Here is a 23,624-nt window from a genome sequence, read left to right on the forward strand (position 1 = left end):
GTTAACCTTAATCTAAATGAAAAGTATTGAAATCTAAAAGATAAATTCAATCAGTGCCCTTAGATCGTGGGCAAAGGCCGCCCGCACTTGACAGTGGCTCTTGAATTGGGATGATTCAAGTGCGGCCTTATGAACTGTCATGTGACCGAGTGCTGCAGACAAAGCATTCACAGGTGTTTTGGTTCCTGACTTGAAGGGAATAAATACCCAGCCGTCTCACTCAGTGCGTTAAAACTCACGGTACCCTTCGGCAGCTCATATCTGTGTGACGCTGGATTCATCAGTGCTCTCGTCTGCATTAAAACCAAATATCGATCCAGGTGGGATGTGACCGCAGAGATTTGAGGTGCGCACTGTTGACCTCTTGCCCCCTCACTTTGAGAAGCTCTGACATGCATCAAACACACCCATCTCATCATTTGTGGTGAGATGAGACATTGTCAGACTAATTTGCAATTGACTGTCATAGCCCCACATTAAAAGAATGTATCGTGAGTTAAGACAATCAGAAATACTGTTAGAATGTTTTGTAATTGACTGCCATAGCCCAGGGGAGAAAAAAAAAATATATATATATATTTTAAATCCATGTCATATAAATCCATGTCATATATATATATATATATATATATATATATATATATATATATATATATATATATATATATATATATATATATATATATATATATATATAATTTTAAAAAAAATACATTGGCTGTTAATTGCATAATTTTTTTGCGTGGTTCCGCAAGAATTTTCACATCAAAATGAGTTCGTGGACGACAAAAGTTTTGGAACCCCTGAGCGAAGGTGTTTGGTGCAGTGTTTCTCTCAAGTAAAACCAAAGACAGGTCTGCTGGGTAGGTCTGTCTCACTGTATTCTGCGGTAGGATTGGAAAGAGCTCCATCACCGAAGCTGTGTATCCTGTGTTAGTGAAAATTGTCGAAATGAAATCCACAACCCTAAATCATGACGAACTCACTTACAAAACTCTGTTCTGGACGAGACTGACTTTATGACCAAAATGATCCTCTTTACACTTTCTAGTCAATTTTGATAGTAGAATAAATGTTTCTGATTATTATGGATGCCACAGAGGCTGTTTTCTATCAGATGATAAGTTGCTCTTTAATGACCTACATTTCTTGTCCCAGCAACAGTCAGGTGGCACAGATCCACTTGCTCTCCATTCCCACTTTACTCTTAGAATAGAGCCCATTTAAATTCACTTCAAATCTCAAGCGCCTAATGGCAAATGGCCCTTACCCTAACGGCACTTTGAGCCTTAAGTAAAGATGAGGTTAGGGTCCAAAATCTACCTCCCACCCTGCTCTTACCTCTATTTTCTCACCCCATACTCCTGTTAGGGTGCTATTGAGGGGAAGGGGGGGTAACTATAATTACTTTGTGTAAATTGTTTAAAGAAACCATCTTGACACAGCTGCAGACTTGGGAGAGTTTGTATAAGGTCTTGGTTCAAAATGAACATGTGAAGAGTTTCCTCACAATGAGACGGTTGGACTTGTGGAAACCAGGAAAATGTGATGAGGGGAGAAATCCTAGCATTTACATGTAAAACACGATGGTCGAAGGTAGTGGATTGGAAGGGTTAGACCGAATATTCACTTACACTGGCAGTGTTTAGACTTGAGGTAACGTTCTGCCAAATTACACCGTAAGTTGCCATGGGGCACAGTTTTCTGCCAACGTCCCATCACCTAAATGTTGTTCTTTATCATCATTTTAGAAATATAAAAATCATTCATTATTAACAGTGCCTGTTGGATGGGCGTTATGTTTGAGCATGCCTGTTCTTTTTGTAAGACTAAAAAGGATTTTGACAAATGTAGTAGGCTAGTTAAGAGGCCAGAGTCTCCCCTGCTGTACGTTTTAATCGTCTTGGCTCAGTATTCACTTCAGTCAGCAAAGAAATAACCATTTATGCTTTGCAGAGATTTAAAAAAAGTTTTTTTTAAATAACATTTTGCTCTCGACCTGTGCCATTATACTTCAAGTCCAAGATTTCAATCTCGCAAAATGGTTAAGCACAAGGTTTTCTCTTCTTCATAGAGCAGCAGCCCCGGATACAATTCATCAAGACTTGCGGAGGTGTCAGACCTATAAATCATTGCCCCTTTTCACACACCATACACCCCCCAAGTTCACCCTCTATCACCGGTTCTGTTGCTGCAATCCCTTTGTTGAGCTGTGGCTTTGAGCCACCTGTCACCTGAACAATTATTCTGTAATGATATTAAAGCCTTGGACCTGGTCCAATTGGATTCATTCCTATGACCCGCAATGTTGACACAACCCCAGTCTCTTCAAAAATTGTCAAAAAAGTTAATAATGATTATATTAGTTATAGAATTTGTATTAACCATGTTTACATTGTGTTTACCATGTTTACAAGAGGCAAGACTGCAGACTCTAACAATGAGCGTAATTGAATAACTTATTGACTGTACGTTTGTTTGTGTAACTCTGTTGTTTGTGTCGCACTGCTTTGCTTTATCTTGGCCAGGTCACAGTTGTAAATGAGAACTTGTTCTCAACTGGCCTACCTGGTTTAATAAAGGTGAAATAAATCAAATAAAAGATAACCGTCTCTCTCTCTGTGTCCCTCTTTCTGTCTCTCTCTCTGTCTCTCGCTACAGGACCCCAGAGCAATGCCCCAGTGTGGTGTCTCTCCTGTCAGAGAGCTACAACCCCCATGTGCGCTGCGGAGCCGCCATGGCCTTGGGCATCTGCTGTGCCGGGACAGGCAACAAGGTAAGTGCCCCTCTCTTCCTTATCCGACCCTACCTCGCTACTGTCCTCACTTCTCTGTGAACCAGCTGCCAACTTCATTGTCCAGTCCAAAATAAACTCGTCTTAATGCAGCCTCGTGATTCTGAGATAATCAAAAGGGTCTATGGATTATTGGGAAAGCTCCTTCTAGCCAGCTCCTCCCGGCGCCGAGCCTGCCGCAACGGCGCCGAGCCTGCCACACCACGCGTGTAGCAAAACAAACGGATACCACTGTATCCTACCTAGGAAGCTGCCCCCCGGAGGAATTTGTAGCAGCTGTTAGTGTCTATCAGACTGAATAAAGTGGCAGGACTCTGAGGAAACCACTCTGCTGGAATAGGGGCCATGATCACGCCTGGTACACAGAGAGAATCACAGCCAGGATAGGATCGAGCGTGGCCTATGTGGAGACTGGGCTTAGAGGGGCTCCAATCTGAATCAACCCTGTTGAAGCATTCAACTCTTAAAATCACATTTTATTGGTCACATACACATATTTAGCAGATGTTATTGCGGGTGTGGTGAAAATGCTTGTGCACTAGTTTTTTACAGGGAGATCCTAGAACATGCCTGTTTGACCAGTGGCCAGAGTCTCTATATTTGGAATGCTTGTTATTAAAGACATGCTTCACCAATGTTGATACCCTGGAAGGATGACACCTGCATATTCCTGCTGACCTCTGTTGGGTCATATAATGAAGACTTATATCTGGCCCACACAATATGCGGTGATGGCAATTTTCCTTTTTCCTCATCGCCATTTTTGTTCTTTGTAGTCCCTTGTCTGTCACCGATACTGATGTCCTATGCTGAGCACAGGGGTTCATCTGAAATGAAAGGCTTTCAGTAGGGTTAACTACTAGTCCACGCCGCTAAAACAACGGCTTCTCTGTCAGCAAATTATATCCTGAACAAAAAAAATCTAAATGCAACATGCAACATTTTCAAAGATTTTACTGAGTTACTATTCATACAGTATAAGGTCAATTTAAATAAATTAATTCATCTGTTGATTTCACATGTTGGTCACAGATACTTTTTGTTTTTAGTTGCATGGATCAGTATCTTGTGTGACCACCATTTGCGTCATGCAGTGCGACACATCTCCTTCTCATAGAGTTGATCGTGGCCTAAGGAATGTTGTCCCACTCTTCAATGTCTGTGCGAAGTTGCTGGATATTAGCGGGAGCTGGAACACGTTGTCGTACACGTCGATCCAGAGTATAATAAATGAAATACAATGCCTGAGATACATTTGATATATTGCGCAGTTCGGTTTCTGTTTGGTTTGCATATTGCCACTGAGCTGTACCCTGTCGGCCAGACGAGGACATTGCGGTCAGGGATAGAGGGGAGGGAGAAGAGGCTGCCGCCAGGCTCAGAACAGCTTAATGATGTGGACTGGTTACTCTCAGGTGCCCGATGCCCAAACAGAGTCACAGCCCATTACACTCGGGCCTTGGTGCCCAGAGGGAGAACGTTCTAGGCCTACACTGGACTGGGCCAGACCAGGACTCCAGTCTTCGCACAGCCAGTCCTCCAGTACATTAGCTCCGTGCTTCGGTGAGCGGAATGGTGTTGTGGCTGGAGAAGTGGGTCAGCTAGTTATTACATATGGAGCTCATACTCTCTGTCATCATTTATACATCCTGGAGGTTTGGATATTTTTTTATTACCCTATAATTTCGGGTTCTTGCTGACTGGTATTGGGTAAAAACATGCAGAGGAAAGCGAGTTGGATTGGAACCTATTTCACGCTCCCTATCCATCAATACAAAGGTGTGCGTCAACATGAAAGTTTTGGGGTTTAACGAATTGGGTAGAAAATGAAGCCACGTTTTTTTTTTTTACCAGCCTCGTGTAAACATTCGAATTATTCATTCTTCTGAGTGACTATGCCGTCCTTTTCACGATTGACATGAGATATTCTGTACATTTCAAATAGGCAAGTAATAGCAGCTGTTTTGTTTGACTCGATCAATATATTTAAACCTCTTGACAGTGTAGAACTTTCATCAAGTCCGAAGGAGTGATGTCACCCTGCAGTACTACTGAGGCCCCTGTATGCCATGTTCTGCATCAGCCAGCTCTGCTGATTTGAAGTTAATACTCTCAATTGAAACCTCAACCGACTAAGGTTGAGATTGTTGGACCCATTTTGAAATGGACCTGGGCCTTTCCCACCCGAACACGATATGCATAAATAATTGTTTTAATATAGAGACCTGTTCCAAACGGACCCGAGGACAACTAGACTGGTTCCGTATAGACCTGGTTGGATCCAGACTCTATCCGAGGTGAGGGAAGCAGTAGAAATGTACATTTGTAAGCTACTTTATTAACCAGAGCTGAAGCGCAAGAGAGGGAAACTCGAGCGATCGGAGGAATGGCCTTGCAGTGTGTTTACTGTGAGCAAGTGGAACGGGGAGGGAGATTCAGAGATGTCAATCAACGCAACAACAAAAAAAACAGAAAATACCAAGCCGACTCATTTCTAGCTTGTCATAGCTAGATTATTTATCATAAAATATGATTACGTAAGACCCGTCTTGACTGCATCAAGCCGATTTAGAAGCAAGTTAGCTAAGCTAGCTAGCTAGGCTAATTGAGACTGCATGCGCTTCCTCCTCGTCCTACAGTTACAAATAACAACTCCATTCAGATTATTAAGTAGCAACCTACCTGTTGGCTCTTGGTTGTTGTAGCGTATCTTTCTCATTACATTTTTTATGTATGCGTGTGTCTGTGCCGGAGTCATGGCTCTATGTAGTACTGTGCACCTCCCATAGTCTGTTCTGGACTGGGGGACAGTGAAGAGACCTCTGGTGACGTTTCTTGTGGGGTATTCATGGGTGTCCGAGCTGTGTGCTAGTATTTTAAACAGACAGCTCTATCTTCAGCTTGTCAACACCTCTTACAAGAACAAGTAATGATGATGTCAATCTCTCTTCCACTTTGAGCCATGAGGGATTGACATGCATGTCGTCAATGTTAATTCTCCATGTACTTTTAAGGGCCAGCAGTGCTACCCTGTTCTGAGCCAACTGCAATTTCCCCAAGGCCCCCTTTTGTGGCACATGACTGAACAGTAGTCCAGGTGCAACAACCAGGGACTGTAGGACCTGCCTTGTTGATAGTGTTGTTAAGAAGGCAGAGTATCGTTTTATTATGGACAGACTTCTCCCCAATTTCCACATTATTCATTAGATAATTTCCTAGCTTGCTTTGCCACACACGGAGGCCCTATGACTGTAATGCCGCTTTGACGACTTGTGATTGGCCGACAACAGCAAGCTATCTACACACGCCACTCTGCATAGGCTATTCTTGTTGAGCAGTGGTGACGTGCTGTTACTTTAAAAAAAAATCTAATTATGAATTTAGTAGGGTTTTTTACCACCTTTTTCTCCCCAATTTTGTGATATCGAATTGCGATCCAATTACGATCTTGTCTCATCGCTGCAACTCCCCAACGGGCTCTGGAGAGGTGGAGGTCGAGTCATGCGTCCTCTGAAAAATGATCCGCCAAAACGCTCTTCTTAACACCCGCCCACTTAACCCGGAAGCCAACTGCACCAATGTGTCAGAGGAACACCGTTTAACTGACAACCGAAGTCAGCCTGCAGGCGTCCGGACCTCCACAAGGAGTCGCTAGAGCGCGATGAGCCAAGGAAAGCCCCCCCCACGGCCAAACCCTCCCCTAACCCGGACGACGCCGCCCTATGAGACTCCCGGTCACGGCTGGTTGTGACACAGCCTGGGATCAAACACAGGTTTGTAGTGACGCCTCTAGCACTGGGATGCCCCCATACTGTTAATGTTTTATCCACAACTCTCTGTCCATCGCCGTGATAATCTGGGAAGCCAAAACGTTCCCTACCCTACCACTCCCCATCGTACAGAACTAGTTCAAGGCTGCACTTCACTAAAGGATCATTTTGAAATGCGCCAGTAAAAATTTTAATTTGGATTACAATAAGAGGCATACAACGCAGTGTAGGTATAGCCTATAGGCCTAGTGTTTTAAATGTTTTTTTATTATGTATTCATTCGGGTTCAGTGCGACCCCACCAAGGTCCCTGTACCAAACGATTTGGTAAGAATACGTGTACTGTTACACCACTACCGCTGACCAATCGGGCAGGGGATGTGGTAGCAAGGGCTCCACCAGTGTACCTCCTACGCCACAGCTCTCCGCTCTGCTTGCCGTGGCAAAGATTCTAAAACCAAAGATAACAGATTCTGAGTTCAGTTCTTAAAGCTTTTTGTTTTGTGTAGTTTTCAGGGGATGCTCACTCATCCTTTTATATTGTTTTAATATGCAGAGTGTAAATAAATAAATCATTTTAAGGACAATAAGGTTTCAGTCTATCTGAAGTGATTGTAGGCCTCATCTTGGATCCTCACTGCTGAATGCTGCACTCGTACTTAAGGAATAGCACCAAACTTCATCTATCTATTTACTTACTCTAAGCTACTCAGCACGATAACCTCTCATCTTTAGGGTTTGCTGGTCAAGTAGTCATCTAGTTGTTAGTTTAAGTTGTGTATTTTATTGTCATAGAACTTGTCAATTTTCCTTTTTCCCTTCTCAGGAGGCCATCAACCTGCTGGAACCTATGACCAACGACCCAGTGAACTACGTGAGACAGGGCGCCCTCATCTCCTCTGCCCTCATCATGATCCAGCAGACCGAGGTCACCTGTCCCAAGGTGGGTGTATGAGAAACAGCCCATCTCATTCACAGCCCACATTTACCATAGAAATTGTCCACAAACAACTTTGTTATTCACAGACTAAAATATCTTGAAGTTGATTGGCTAATGGAATCATCTGTTTTAAATGTGATTCTAGCCTATAGAAATGTTCTCTATTTTGAGTCCAGTCCTCTACTTCTCTGCTGATGAACCCCCGTGGAGGCTCTGGGTCCTAACCAGAAGCTGTCTAAGTGTTTTGAACTTTTAGCTGCATGTTGATGTGACTCAGTGCCTAATATGACCACAGCTTTATACTGAGTACAGTGAGGGACAGGAGTTGTTCTCTCTCTTTCTCCGTTATGCACAACAAGCTCTGTCACAGCCGTTTTAAGAAATGCCAGACCCATTTTCATGCATCCTCTGGTCATGGCCTGTAAAGTTACAGCAACAGGCTTTGCGCTTGGGGCGGTGTGAGAGATTGTTCAAGAGAGACTGGTTTTAAACTAGAAACAGCAGGAGGCACTACACTTGTTCAAGAGAGACTGGTTTTAAAGCTGCAATATGTCACTTTTTGGACGACCCCGACCAAACTCATAGAAATATGAGTTATAGATCTGTCATTCTCATTGAAAGGAAGTCTAAGAAGCAGTAGATCTGTTCTATGTGCCCCGCAGGTGGATCACTTCCGTCACATTTTAATTTCCCTTTACATATGTTACATGGTCATATGAGTGGTAGTGTTTTAGCCGTATGACCTTTTCTTATTAAAGACGTGTGTGCCGCTATTCTGTCACTGCTTATTTCTCTCAGTAAAAAGTGAGTTAGAGAAACATAAAAGTATTTCTAGAATCAAAAATACTGAGTTAGTCCTTAGCTTCCACCAACAGTGGCTCTCGTCAAAGTGTTTTAACCTGTTTTTAATATTATTAAAGGGGAGTAAGGGCATCTCTTGCTTGTGGGCCCTGGCGTGCTCATTGACTTAATCAGAACCAAAGCAACGTGGCAGAATAAATATTTAACATATGCTGCTAAAAATGTCATTTAATAAGAATGTTAGATTGTAATGTGGAGACCCACCAAAAGAACTGAACAATGGGTTTGAGTCTTACTGTTTTTTTGTTATTTTCCCGACACACAGGTGAACCAGTTCCGGCAGCTCTACTCCAAGGTCATCAACGACAAGCACGATGACGTCATGGCCAAGTTCGGGGCCATCCTGGCCCAGGGCATCCTGGATGCAGGTCAGTGTGTTGTGACATTTGGAGTTAGGGGTTGGATTTCTTCAGAAGACGTGTGGGTGTATTTATCTGTTTCTGTCTGCTGTTAAGGGGAGGTGTGTCTGCGTATGTGTGCGGTTTACAGGAAGTCCCAGTCCCCCCCCCCTGTGATCTTTCCCAACTGCCTTCTCTGGAAGCGATCATGTTACGATGCTTTAGCGCCTGGCGGGCCAGCAATGTCAACAGCCACATGACTCTTGTGATTATTTTTGTTCCCATAATGCTTTCAGACGATCTTTGTCACTATAGCGACAGTCGAGACCAAACTGGGAGCCCTCGTTCTCCTGCCAAGATGAAGAACTCCAGAGTCCCCCCCTCCCTGTTTTCCGTCGCGTGAAACCGCCCAGACAAAATCTTTAGTATGGGGTCATTTGTAAGATGGCACACTGAGGCTCTCTCCTCTCCCTCTACTACCCTTAACAACTGTCAGGCCACTGCTCCCTGATACACATCCATGTTTTGAAACGGCCTGGAAGGCTGGGTGTTGAGTAACGTCAGGAAGGCAGCTTCCTCCCAAAGAACCATCACTTCACTTCTAGTGTACCACTTTGATTTCAGATAAGGTGATGGGGAGTATTAGTCTTTAGTTAAAAGTGGGGTTGTGATTTTGGGGGCAGTTGGGTAATCGTGTGACAGGCAGAAGTCATTAGGGTTCCGTTTCATGATCTCTGGTGTTCATTACTGAAGGTTCAGCATTCAGAAGCAGCTCTCGCAAACAACTACATGCCCAACCGTTCGGGGTGGGGTGGGGGTGCAAAACAATATTATGGAAGATGTTCCTAATGTTTTGCACAAGTTTTGTCCTCAGAACAGCCTCAATTCATTGGGGCGTGGACTCTACAAGGTGTCGAAAGCGTTCCACAGGGATGCTGGCCCATGTTGACTCCAATGCTTCCCACAGTTGTCAAATTGGCTGGATAACTTTGGTGGTGGACCATTCTTGATATCCTGTTGGGGCCACCCCTTCCCGTTCTTATCCCGGTAACTGGATTGCGTGACAATATACATGGCGCGAAATTCAAAACAGCAAAAATCGAATTTCAATTTCTTAAACAATCAACTATTTCACACCATTTGAAAGATAAACATCTCCTTAATCCAACCACATTGTCCGATTTCAAAGAGGCTTTACGGCGAAAGCATAAAGTTAGATTATGTTAGGAGAGTACATAGACAAAGATTTACACACAGCCATTTTCAATGCAAGGACAGGCGTCACCAAAAGCAGAAAACCAGCTAAAATTATGCACTAACCTTTGACAATCTTCATCAGATGACACTCCTAGGACATTATGTTAGACAATACATGCATTTTTTGTTCTATCGAGTTCATATTTATATCCAAAAACAGCATTTTACATCGGCGCGTGACGTTCAGAAAATGTATCTCCCCCAAAACTGCCGGTGAATTTACAAAAATACTCATTATAAAACGTAGATAAAATATTAAACTGTTATTCAAAGAATTATAGATTAACATCTGAATGCAACTGCATTGACATATTTCAAAATAACTTTACTGGGAAAGCACACTTTGCAATAATCTTGAGTACTGCGCTCAGAAAAATACACTAGGCAATACAGATAGCCGCCATTTTGGAGTCATCTAAATGCATAAATAACATTAGAAATATTAATTTACCTTTAATAATCTTCATCAGAAGGCACTTCCAGGAATCCCAGGTCCACAACAAATGTTGTTTTGTTCGCTAAAGTTCATATAACTCGATGTTGTTAGCGCGTTCAGTAAGCTAGCGCAAGGAAAGCGTCACGACGAAAAGTAAAAAAAAAAAAAAAACTATTTACGTTGGTTCAAACATGTCAAACGTTGTATAGCATCCATCTTTAGGGCCATTTTTAACGTGAAACTTCAGTAATATTTCAACCGGACCATTCCTGTGTCTTGAAAAACGTTTTGGAACAGAGCTACCTCTCTCGTGAACGCGCGCCAATGAAGTGATGTCATTCCCTGGGTTACCAACTTCCCAGCCTTCTCATTCGGTCTCTGTTCATCATAGACACCTCAAACAACTTTCTAAAGACTGTTGACATCTAGTGGAAGCCTTAGGAAGTGCAAAATGAATCCTTAGTCATTGTGTGTTCCATTGGCAATGACTTGAAAAAAGTACAGCCACAAGATTTTCATTTCCTGCTTGTATTTTTCTCAGGTTTTTGCCATATGAGTTCTGTTATACTTAGACACCATTCAAACAGTTTTAGAAACTTCCGAGTGTTTTCTATCCAAATCTACTGATAATATGCATATTCTAGTTTCTGGGCCAGAGTAGTAACCTGTTCAAATTGGGTACGTTTTTCATCCGGCCGTGAAAATTCTGCCCCCTAGCCCCAACAGGATATACATGGGAAACGGTTGAGCGTGAAAAATCTAGCAGCGTTGCAGTTCTTGACACAAACCGATGTGCCTGGTACCTACTACCATACCCAGTTCAAAGGCACTTCAATCTTTTGTCTTGCCCATTCACCCTCTGAATGACACACATACAAAATCTTTGTCTTAAGGATAAAATATCCTTCTTTAACCTGTTTCCTCGCCTTCATCTACACTGACTGTAGTGGATTTAACAAATGACACCAATAAAAGATCATAGCTTTCACCTGGTCAGTCTGTCATGGAAAGAGCAGCTGTTCCTAATGTTTTGTACACTCAGTGACCGTGTTCAGTTCTTAAGGCCCCTTTTTTATAGCTTTTAAAATACACACGTTTGATCATTTAGTAGACATTCTATAGCCTTTAAAAAAATACATATTTGATCTTTTAGACATTCTTATCAAGAGCGACAGAAATCCCTCAGCTCTGTTGTGCCGAAGGACCTTATGCGATCACGGAAAAATGCTAGTTGATCTCGGAATTACATAACACCTTGGATTCTGGGAAAGGATGTCCCCTTCCCCAGGAATAAAAATTAAACTGCCATAAAGTAGGTTGACAAAAACCCCAGGATACCTCTCCTCCCCCCCCCCCCCTAGTATATTGCACACTGCTGTCAAGCTGCATCTCAAGTTTTAAGAGACCTCGGTGTGTGTGTGTGTGTGTGTGTGTGTGTGTGTGTGTGTGTGTGTGTGTGTGTGTGTGTGTGTGTGTGCTCTCATTGTGGCGCAGCAACTAGAATCTGTGAGTCACTCTGGCAACCAGTAAATCAATTTGTTCGGGGCATTAGGAGGCCATTTCAGCCACCAAAAGAAAGTTATCAAATCACCCAGAAGTCAACACTGTAATTACCTTTAAAAAAAAGTCAACTGAGCTGCGGTAGGTCAACCACCATTGTCTGATCTGTTATCACATTGGAAACATTTCCAGTGGTCTCTGCTGTAATAATGTCTTTTAATCAAAGGTTTCCTCCTTAGTAACGCTTGTTTTTTGAAGGGAGTTTTTACAATGTTTCTATGAGGATTGGGGAAGGACCTCCCAACACTGATTCCAATCCCCTTTTCATCCATCCTGTCACTCCTCTGCAACCCTCTTCCTCCCACTCCCTTCATCCTCTTCTCCCTAGCAGTCTCCCAGAGGGCAAAGGGGGTCTGTTGTTTTACTTGTCTGCACCCTAGCCCTTGACCCCCTTTGTACACTGGAAAAGGCTTTATTACCTCACACTAGCCATGCCAGATCATTGTTTTACCAGCATTCTGTTCACATTTTTTAATCTTGTTAAGTTTAAAGGTTATAAATGACTAATGGAAACGTTAGTGAGGCCCTTGGCCTGGGATTAGGAGTAATCACGATGATTTAGTGAAATGGCTGGCTTTGTCAGTGTAGTAAGTTAGTTAATTAACCCCTCCTCATTATTCACTTCTTGTTTGTGGCTGCGTCCCTGAGGGCACCCTATTCCCTTTATACTGTAATTCTTTTGGCCAAAGTACCCTTAGGGACGCAGACTTTATAAGCATGACAGTAGAGGAACCCACCATAACATCATATAATGCCATAATAGGTACCAAAGTTATAAAATGAGATTTGAGTGTTATAATGGAAGCAATACATATCAAAGTGAAATGTCAAAACTCTACTTCCCTGCCCCCTTGTTTGTGTGCAGGTGGCCGTAATGTCACAATCTCCCTGCAGTCGAGGACGGGCCACACCCACATGCCGTCCGTAGTGGGCCTGCTGGTGTTCACCCAGTTCTGGTTCTGGTTCCCCCTCTCCCACTTCCTCTCCCTGGCCTTCACCCCCACCGCCATCATCGGACTCAACAAGGACCTCAAGGTAAACGTCCCACCTCACTGTATCCACGCCAGTCCCACCCCACTGTATCCACACCAGTCCCACCTCACTGTATCCACGCCAGTCCCACCCCACTGTATCCATGCCAGTCCCACCCCACTGTATCCACGCCAGTCCCACCCCACTGTATCCACGCCAGTCCCACCTCACTGTATCCACGCCAGTCCCACCCCACTGTATCCACGCCAGTCCCACCCCACTGTATCCACGCCAGGCCCACCCCACTGTGTCCACGCCAGGCCCACCCCACTGTGTCCACGCCAGGCCCACCCCACTGTGTCCACGCCAGGCCCACCCCACTGTGTCCACGCCAGGCCCACCCCACTGTGTCCACGCCAGGCCCACCCCACTGTATCCACGCCAGGCCCACCCCACTGTGTCCACGCCAGGCCCACCCCACTGTGTCCACGCCAGGCCCACCCCACTGTGTCCACGCCAGGCCCACCCCACTGTGTCCACGCCATTCCCACCCCACTGTGTCCACGCCATTCCCACCCCACTGTGTCCACGCCAGGCCCACCCCACTGTGTCCACGCCATTCCCACCCCACTGTATCCACGCCAGTCCCACCCCACTGTATCCACGCCAGTCCCACCCCACTGTATCCACGCCAGTCCCACCCCACTGTATCCACGCCATTCCCACCCCACTGTATCCATGCCAGACTTTTCTCTCAGGTGAAGTCACAGCAGTCAGCAGTCAGAGAAACACAGCAGTCAGAGAAACACTTTTCAATTTCCCTTCCCTCTCACACTTTAGCCCCTGGAGTTGATGTCCGTGCCCCCACGGGAATCTAATTAGCATTTTTAAAAAATGCCCCCATCAAAATGTCAGTTTAAGCTAGAGATTTATAAGTAAACCCGGAACATCACGTTTCATAGGGTGCTGGGCCGAACTTTACTACCATCGCTTGTTATTGACGTTTGACCCCCACACTGTTGTCTTCCCTGTCCAGATGCCCAAGGTGCAGTACCGCTCCAACTGCAAGCCCTCCACCTTCGCCTACCCTCCGGCCCTGGAGGTACCCAAGGAGAAAGAGAAGGAGAAGGTGAGAGTCCCCCAATAGTGACGTGATGTCACCCTGTTTTAATCAACTGATGTCGCATTCGCTGCTTCTCACGGTCATCCTGAATGGTTATTGTTATTCGAGTCCCTTTTGAACTCTCTCTCGTTTCATTTCCATATTGTCAGTCTGAGACCATGTTATTTTGCCTACTCAGTCCGAGTGTTAGCTCATTTTAGAACATGGGTACATTTTAATAACGTAATAAAAAAACAGTGGATATTTTTAGTTCACTTGTGTCGTGTATTTTAAGAGGTTTTATGATTGCCCCTCAGTGCCTTTTTATTTCTGTGCGAACTCTCCCTTCATTTAGTCTCTCTTCCTCCATTATAGGTGTCTACTGCTGTTCTCTCCATCACAGCCAAAGCTAAGAAGAAGGAGAAAGAGAAGGAGAAGAAGGAGAAAGAGGAGGAGAAGATGGAAGTAGTGAGTGTATGAACACAATCATTTCATAGGATGGCCAGCCTCATAGAGACCACTTTCTATTTTTCATTTTTTAAATATTTTTCTTCAAATTAAGTCTTGCTTTCTATGTAGATGTTTTTAACCTTCCTCAAGCAAGAATCCGGTAGCCCCTGTCCCAAACAACAGATCTCTGCTCATATTGACCAGCCTATTGAGGAATGATCTGTGTAATTGGTTGTGAGGTACTAATGGTTCAAAGACCTGAAAACAGTTTCCCTTAACGTGTCGGGCCTCTGCAGTCTGCAACTTCCGTCACTAATATTTCACTCAGTATCCCACAAAGCTTCTTATGTCAGATGTACTGTCCAGGTACACATACTACTGCAGAGGAGACCGTTTCAAAGGTAACAAAACCATCAATGAAATGTCCCTTTTTTTATTTTTTATTATAAAGTAGCAGTTCAAAATCAAATCACATTAATATTTGTCACATGCGCCAAATATAACAGGTGTAGACCTTTACAGTGAAATTCTTACTTACAATTCTTAACCAACAATGCAGAGAAGTTTTCTCAGGAAATCTTGAGTGAACTATCTCGCTGAAATCGAATTAGCGTAATAAAAAAAATGGCCGTCAATCCATCAGTTTAAACTAGAGAGATCTGTTTTTTTTTGCATGAGCATCACATTAAGTCCACCGCATCCGCCAATGGCGGCCTTCTGAGGTGGAAGGTGGCCTAGCTACAGCGGTGTTGTCAGACCATGAGACATCCCGAAAATCAGTCTTCTCACGAAAACGTCTGTATTGTCCCAACGGTTTGGCCTACATGACCACATGAAAATACGTTAAATAAAATAAAAGAATAACAAATGTTTCCTGATCTTTCAGATATAGAACAGACTCTTCAGAACAAACTTCCTTTAGATTTTTTTTGGGGGGGGGACCATCTGTTGTTCTATGTAGTCAATCTGTTATTCAATGTGTTTGTATGGGCTAATAGCAGTAAGACCAAAAAAAAATGTTTTTATTCAAAAATAAATAAATAATGTTTTTATACTTCAAGGGGTCTTAAAATTTCAAATCAGGAATCGAGGTCATCGCCCCCCCAGGGCTTAGACTCTTATGGGTTAACGTAGCAGTTCTAAAGAAATGTGAGTGAACTAGGCTTTTTAAAATCGCAGTTCTCAGGAAATTAGTGAAGTACCCCTTTAAGGAGCAGCTATCTGTCAGCCCTGGCAAGGTCCCCCAGCCCCTCTCCACTGACGTGACCAAGTTATCCATGAAGTACACGGCTGGAACACATACCATTACCGACAGCCCCTGTCAACCCAGTGCCAGTATTGCTTTCAGTGGGACGTTGGCCGCTGGGCGTTATCGCTATGTTTGATGGCGTCCACCATGCTAGATTTCACGTCCTCGTTGAGGGATGGCTCTGCGATCTCAGGCAAAGTTGGATCCGCTCAGTTTGATTGATTGGGCTTGGTGTCATCGAGGTTAACGAGAAAGGGGGGAGTATTTTAACCCTCGGTTATATCAGTGTGTTAGTTTTAACCAAAGGCATTGGACAGTGGAGATTAGTTTTATTCTCTCACACAAACACTGTGTGTTGTTTTTAGTTGAGACACACACACACACACACGTAGACAAACAGGAGTGCTGATACAAGTCATTGCACACCTATGGTCCAGTTTTCAGCCTATCGTCAGATGGTACAGGGCCTTGTGGTAGCAGCCGGGAGACCTGGGCAGGGGACAGGAGGCAGGGAGAGCCTAACAAATCACTGGCCACTGTGCAAGACAACCGATAAAGAGTGTATCACCCATCTCAAGATTAACACGTATTCCAGAGTTGAAGCTTTTTGGTGGTGTCAGGAAACATATGAAATGAAGGCACACTTTATTCCGAGGTGACCCTTACTGCCATCGTCATATTTTTTATCATCCAATGCATTGCGGATTTTCCTCAGGAAAAGGGAGGGAAAACGCTTAACATTGTATTTGTTGGATTCTCAGGAGGTACAGGAGGCTGAGAAGGAAAAGAAAGATGAGGAGAAAGAGAAGGAGAAGGAGAAAGAGAAGGAGAAGAAGAAAGAACCCGAGCCCAACTTCCAGCTGATGGAGAACCCAGCCAGAGTGATGCCCGCCCAGCTCAAAGTGCTCAACATGCCCGAGACGTGCCGCTACCAGCCCTTCAAACCGGTACGTACTGTTGGTGTGTGAGTCTGTGAACACATGGGACTTTTTTAAGTGTGTTTCTGGTAGGGATGTGACACATGATTTTTATTTTTTAACTGGGGTTAAAAAATCATAAAATGGCGTGAATTCACAATTCAGATATGGTCCTGCTTATGACCGCTAGGGGGCAGTGCAGTTCAATCTACCGCAGTCCTGGCTACCTACCAGACAGAGAAGTTCAATCTACTGCATTCCTGGCTACCTACCAGACAGAGAAGTTCAATCTACTGCAGTCCTGGCTACCTACCAGACAGAGAAGTTCAATCTACCGCAGTCCTGGCTACCTACCAGACAGAGAAGATCAATCTACCGCAGTCCTGGCTACCTACCAGACAGAGAAGTTCAATCTACCGCAGTCCTGGCTACCTACCAGACAGAGAAGTTCAATCTACCGCAGTCCTGGCTACCTACCAGACAGAGAAGTTCAATCTACTGCAGTCCTGGCTCCAAGCTGGCTGTCATGTGCCTTTTACTGAGGAGTGGCTTCCGTCTGCCCACTCTACCATGAAGGCCTGATTTGGTGGAGTTCTGTAGAGATGGTTGTCCTTCTGGAATGTTCTCCCATCTCCACAGAGGAACTATTGATCATTTTGGCTGGGCAGCCAGTTCTGGGAAGAGTATTGGAGGTTACAAACTTCTTCCATTTAAGAATGATGGAAGTCACTATGTTCTTGGGGACCTTCAATACTGCAGAATTTCTTTGGTACCCTTCCCTAGATCTGTTCCTCGACACAATCCTGTCTCGGAGCGCAACGGACAATTCCTTCGACCTCATGGCTTTGTTTTTGCTCTGACATGCACTGTCAACTGTGGGACCTTATAGACAGTTGTACGTCTTTTCAAATCATGTTCAATCAATTGAATTTACCACAGGTGGACTCCAATCAAGTTGTAGAAACATCAGATGATCAATGGTAACAGGATGCACCTGAGCTCAATTTCGAGTCTCATAGCAAAGGGTCTGAGTACTTACGTAAATAATGAATGTCAAAAATGTCTAAAAACCTGTTTTTGCTTTATCATTGAGGTATTGTGTGTAGATTGAGGATTTTATTTAATCCATTTTAGAATAAGGCTGTAACGTAATGAAATGTGGAAAAAGTCAAGTGGGTCTGAATACTTTCCGAATGCACTGCATCCGTGGCAAATTATTTGAAAATGTTTATCCTCCTATTGACAGAATTGTTGTATTACGTATGTTTTATTTATTTTAGCCTGGATGATGATGGTCTGGACCTGTTGGTGGTAGTTTTGTGATGACTGCAATGCGATTTAAATTTGGTGAAAAATAAAGGTGTTCAGTTATTTCTTTTTTTTAGCATCTGGATCCAGCGTTGAAGCTGTCTTTCATCAGCCATCTTTTATTCGTCTTTGATTAGATCCCCGGTTAGATCCACGGAGTCTTAAAGTTGCCGGACAATAAACCACTCTGTACTCTGGCCCTGCGCAAAATGTTGACAGCTTTCCACAGTAAATAACATGACATATGCAGTCGCCCACACACTTATCCTAATCCCACTCCAATAAAGAGGACTATCGTTTGGTTACATGTCAAATCAACACACGTCGAGCTGAGAGCAATGCATCATGGGTCATATCATATGACACTTGAGTGTTTTTGCTCTCGTCTGTCTCCTAAAACTTTCTTTAGTATTTAATTTTTTTTTGAAGGCGGTGTTTTAACACAAAGCGATCCGTTGTTGTGGGGCCAGGGTATGCCTCCCACAGACCTTCCCTCCATATTGTGATGATTCCATTTCACCTATTCCATAGAAGGCAATCCGAGCACACAGCAACTGTTCCAAAGGTCTTGTAGTGTGGTCTGTGAGTAAATTAGTGCTACTTAGCTGCCCGGAGATAATGTAGGAGTAAAGATCTAGTCTGGGCAGTGCTCACCATACCTGATGCTTTAGTCTGGACCTGACCATATCTCTAAATGATTTACAGTGATAACCAAGCTGCTTGATGTACTGTACAACCACTGCAAGGGCAATGTGCTCACAGAGTAGGACGAGACAACCATCTCCTCAAAATCCTCACAGGTAGACTGGGGGAAAAAACACCTGTTCTTTCTTGCAGTCATGGTAAATCTCTTTACTGTGTAATCCCTCACCACGTCTGTGTAGTGTTTTGAAAGTTCCTCTCGGCTTCAGCGTTATTAAACACCTGTCGCAGTTCCTCACTTCTCGGCTTCAGCGTTATTAAACACCTGTTGCAGTTCCTCACTTCTCGGCTTCAGCGTTATTAAACACCTGTCGCAGTTCCTCACTTCTCGGCTTCAGCGTTATTAAAAACCTGTCGCAGTTCCTCACTTCTCGGCTTCAGCGTTATTAAAAACCTGTCGCAGTTCCTCACTTCTCGGCTTCAGCGTTATTAAAAACCTGTCGCAGTTCCTCACTTCTCGGCTTCAGCGTTATTAAAAACCTGTCGCAGTTCCTCACTTCTCGGCTTCAGCGTTATTAAACACCTGTCGCAGTTCCTCACTTCTCGGCTTCAGCGTTATTAAACACCTGTTGCAGTTCCTCACTTCTCGGCTTCAGCGTTATTAAACACCTGTCGCAGTTCCTCACTTCTCGGCTTCAGCGTTATTAAACACCTGTCGCAGTTCCTCACTTCTCGGCTTCAGTGTTATTAAAAACCTGTCGCAGTTCCTCACTTCTCGGCTTCAGCGTTATTAAAAACCTGTCGCAGTTCCTCACTTCTCGGCTTCAGCGTTATTAAAAACCTGTCGCAGTTCCTCACTTCTCGGCTTCAGCGTTATTAAAAACCTGTCGCAGTTCCTCACTTCTCGGCTTCAGCGTTATTAAACACCTGTCGCAGTTCCTCACTTCTCGGCTTCAGAGGTTTACATGGACATAAGCCTTGTTAAATGTGTCCAACTGTTGCATAAGCATGATAGTCCATGTTGACAGTGGAGAGTGGGGGACATTTTAAACAGTATGGGGTGCAGTGTCTTCTCTGAATTCGAGTTGAGGTTATTGTGGTGCGGGTGATGTTTGACGGGTGTACTGCTCAGTTGGGGAGGCAGACAGTGTTGTGCGTATAATACGACACCCGCGCCCCCAAAGAAAATAAATAAATTAAAAGACACCCATCATTGGTCGAACAGCTTAGTCGCTCATGTCCGTGTCCCCTATCTGTCTCCAGCTGCACACCGGCGGCATTATCATCATGAAGGACACCAGCGAGGAAGAGGAGGAGCTGGTGGAGCCTGTCTCTGCCCACGGCCCCAAGATCGAGGAGGAGGAACAGGAGCCCGAGGCCCCCGAGTCCTTCGAGTACGTTGACGAGTGAATGTCCTCCAAGCAAAAGGTATGTGTCCTGCACCTGTGTTTACCAAATGATGGATCTGGGTACAATTGATGGTTTGCAGATAAAACATTTTTTTAATGGGTTCACTCTGAAAGTGTGGGTTTTGCTTAGAAACATGTTTTGTTGAGTAAATGCTGTAGATGGGTCTTAGTGCTAAACATGTTGTATCCCCAGCCTAGGGGTAAATAGAGAACTCAAACTTTCAGGATCAAGCTGCCTGAATATTCAGCATCGCCTTGTAATTATACAGGCAACAGTCTGAGTAGCTATGCCACATTGATGGTTCAGAGAGAGGTAATGGTACAGTGTGCATGTCTTTGGGTTCTTGTTCCCATGCCTAACCTGGCTCACGTCCATCAGTGCCTATGGAATGTAAACAGTGCTGCCGTCGCCAAACCACACCCACCTGAGGACAAACCCTCCATCTGTAATTGCACGGCATAGAGAGCCGATCTAGATTGTTTTGTCATTTTTGGCCATCAGCACAATGTTATGTTTGTCTTGGTCCCCATTTACCTCCCAGGGTTGTACATACAGTACGTATGTTAAACAAGATAAAATGATGGGATGCTTAGATATTGTCATGCCCTTTTGGATCAGAAATGCTCCTGTTCTGCAAGTAAGATGATTTCAAAAACACACCACTGTGGTCAATATAAAAACAAATATCTGAAACTGGTGAAATAGTTTTTCTTCCAAATAAATGGTAATTGATTATGTTAAAAAGCAGCTTTTCTGTGTTGGAATGTTGCGGGCGTAATATACCTGTAATTGAAAATATTAATGTGAGTAGACTGCTGATTGGTCAACTCATCCTCCTCAGAAGGAGGACATCATCCTCTGAGGAAATGCTTTGGTCACATAAGAGAATATGACGAGTCGTCAACATTATTTGGGTACGAGTTAAGAGAATATGAACTTTTAAAAGTAAGATTTTTTGCTGTACAGTTACTTTAATGACAGCCTTTAAATTATGATCATTAAAAGTGAATTGTCCTTTAATAAACATTAGAATATAGATAAGCCTAATTAACAAAACTTTCCTGTAAAAAGAAGAAAAAAAAGTAATGAATTAAGGGTGTTTTGTGATCAAACACAGAGCCTGGTCAGGTAGTATCCTAACCGCTCTGTCCTTTTGGTTCCACAGGTGACATTACCAGGCTTCTACAGGAAGAATCTTCACATCCCAGCATGCACCTCTTTGTCTCTCCCCCATGACTTATTTGACATGTTCCTTCCCTGTCCTGGCCCCCTTTGTCAGACAGGGAATGTTTGACATTCTCTTGTTAAAATGGTATCATTTTCTGTTAGTACAATAAAATAAAAAAGTGGAGCGTGTGCTTAGTTTTTTTCCTGCATGTGCTGTGTGTACATAGTGTAAATCCCCCTAATCTTACACGTTTAGGATGGTTTACATTCTCTCCAGTGTTTCCTCACAGCCTGGCCACCAGCCTGCTATTATTCAGGCCAGTCTAGCTGAAGCACTGTCTCCTTACCATACCCAGGGCTTGAACACACACTCACATTGAATGCACAAGGGCATACACTCTTAGACATACAAGTCAGATTTAAAAAATAAACATACATTTAGACATCTCAACGCAAGTTTTAGTCTTCGGCTGCAAAAGTGCGAACCGTTAACGGAGAACTAGATGAGGAAGTTGCACATTGAGTTTAAGTGACACATGGTGTTTCTGTTTCCAGAGTTGGGTTCGTTGTTTATGAAAACCTGTGGAATGCCAGTTGGGGTTATGGAGGCAACGCTTGATATTTAACATTAGAAGCAACTGTTCTTAATACTTTAAAGTCATTAGTGTTTAATATGTGCCCTCTTTATTCCATTACCATCTGGGGGAGAAGAGGAGAGTTCACGTGAAATGCTGCTGGGTAAGAATAAACAAAGCAAGTGTGGTGACATGAAGCCACCATAGAATATGTTGCATGTCGGAAAACAATTAACTAACTTCATTTTATGTAGCTACAAATGTTTGACCTCAGCTATTTTGGGGGAGAGAAGTGTGCTTCACTGCTTGAAAACAATCAATGGTTATTCCTCCTCACTATAGTCCTTTCTACCTCAGCTATTTAGAAACACTAACCCATGCAGCTGTGGTCGATCACCACAATGTGTCAAACAAGGTTAAGGAAGTACAGCCGTGGTTGGTTGAGTCTACTGTGCACCTGATTCCAAGCTTCTTTTCTTGTTTTCCTATGTGATGCCCCTGCAATGTGGGGGGAAAAATTAAAAATTATTTCGCTCCATTTTCCTGCTTGTCAGGGGAGCATTTCGATGCTCCTAATCAAATTAAACATTATGTTATATGAACCAGCTGCTGCTATATGCTTTTGCTACTGTATCACTGAATGCATGCAGAACATTTTTTATCTACAGTGCCTTTGGAAAGTATTCAGACCCCTTGAGTTTTTCCACATTTTATTACGTTACAGCCTTGTTCTAAAATTGATTAAAACATTTTTTTCTTATCAATCTACTAACAATAAACCATAATGAGAAAGCAAAAACAGGTTTTTAGAAATGTTAGCAAATGTATTCAAAAATGTTGTTTTTTAAAAATGACATTTTACGTAAGTATTCAGACCCTTTACTCAGTACTTTGTTGATGCACCTTTTGCAGCGATTACACCCTCAAGTCTTCTTGGGTATGACGCTACAAGCTTGGCACACCTGTATTTGGGGAGTTTCTCTCGTTCTTCGCTGCATATCCTCTCAAGCTCTGTCAGGTGTCTTCAGAGATGTTCGAACGGGTTCAAGTCCGGCTCTGTCTGGGCCACTCAAAGGACATTCAGAGACTTGTCCCTAAGCCACTCCTGCGTTGTCTTGGCTGTGTGCTTAGGGTTGTTGTCCTGTTGGAAGGTGAACCTTCGACCCAGTCTGAGGTCCTGACTGCTCTGGAGCATGTTATCATCAAAGATCTCTGTACTTTGCTTTGTTCATCTTTCATCGATCCTGACTAGTCTCCCAGTCCCTGCCGCTGAAAAATATCCCCACAGCAAGATGCTGCCACCACCATGCTTCAACATAGGGATGGTGCCAGGTTTCCTCTAGATGTGATGCTTGGCATTCAGGCCAAAGAGTTCAATCTTGGTTTTATCAGACAGAAGAATCTTGTTTCTCATGGTCTGAGTCCTTTAGGTGCCTTTTGGCAAACTGGGCGGGCTGTCATGTGCCTTTTTACTGAGGAGTGGCTTCCATCTGGCCACTCTACCATAAAGGCCTGATTTGTGGAGTGCTGCAGAGATATTTGTCATTGTGGAGATGGGAGAACCTTCCAGAGAGGAGCTCTGTCAGAGAGACCATCGGGTTCTTAGTCACCTCCTTGACCAAGGCCCATCTCCCCTGATTACTCAGTTTGATGGAGGACACTGTGTTCTTGGGGACCTTCAATGCTGCAGACTTTTTGGTACCCTTCCCTAGATCTGTTCCTCGACACAATCCTGTCTCGGAGCTCTATCGATAATTCCTTCGACCCCATGGCTTGGTTTTTGCTCTGACATGCACTGTCAACTGTAGGACCTTATGTAGACAGGTGTGTGCCTTTCCAAATCATGTCCATTCAATTGAATTTACCACAGGTGGACT

The 23,624-nt window shown here is 43.8% G+C and overlaps 1 protein-coding gene across 3 annotated transcripts in view; it reads left to right on the plus strand.

Annotated features, from left to right (window-relative positions):
* Positions 1-21,356, plus strand: part of psmd1 (proteasome 26S subunit, non-ATPase 1) — a 59,093-nt gene extending 37,737 nt beyond the window's left edge. For 2 of the 3 annotated variants that reach the window (XM_014149759.3, XM_014149758.3), the window contains exons 17-25: positions 2,662-2,776; positions 7,390-7,506; positions 8,630-8,732; positions 12,821-12,990; positions 13,964-14,056; positions 14,405-14,503; positions 16,490-16,675; positions 19,859-20,023; positions 21,171-21,356. In XM_014149759.3, coding sequence (XP_014005234.1) covers positions 2,662-2,776; positions 7,390-7,506; positions 8,630-8,732; positions 12,821-12,990; positions 13,964-14,056; positions 14,405-14,503; positions 16,490-16,675; positions 19,859-20,005 — 1,030 coding nt within the window. In that variant the 3' untranslated portion in view covers positions 20,006-20,023; positions 21,171-21,356. The remainder of the gene's footprint in view (positions 1-2,661; positions 2,777-7,389; positions 7,507-8,629; positions 8,733-12,820; positions 12,991-13,963; positions 14,057-14,404; positions 14,504-16,489; positions 16,676-19,858; positions 20,024-21,170) is intronic. The other variant, XM_014149760.3, reaches the window with a different exon arrangement.
* The last annotated feature ends 2,268 nt before the right edge of the window (positions 21,357-23,624 follow it).

Source organism: Salmo salar, chromosome 16, assembly GCF_965601325.2.
Source record: "Salmo salar chromosome 16, fSalSal1, whole genome shotgun sequence".
Taxonomy (NCBI): domain Eukaryota; kingdom Metazoa; phylum Chordata; class Actinopteri; order Salmoniformes; family Salmonidae; genus Salmo; species Salmo salar.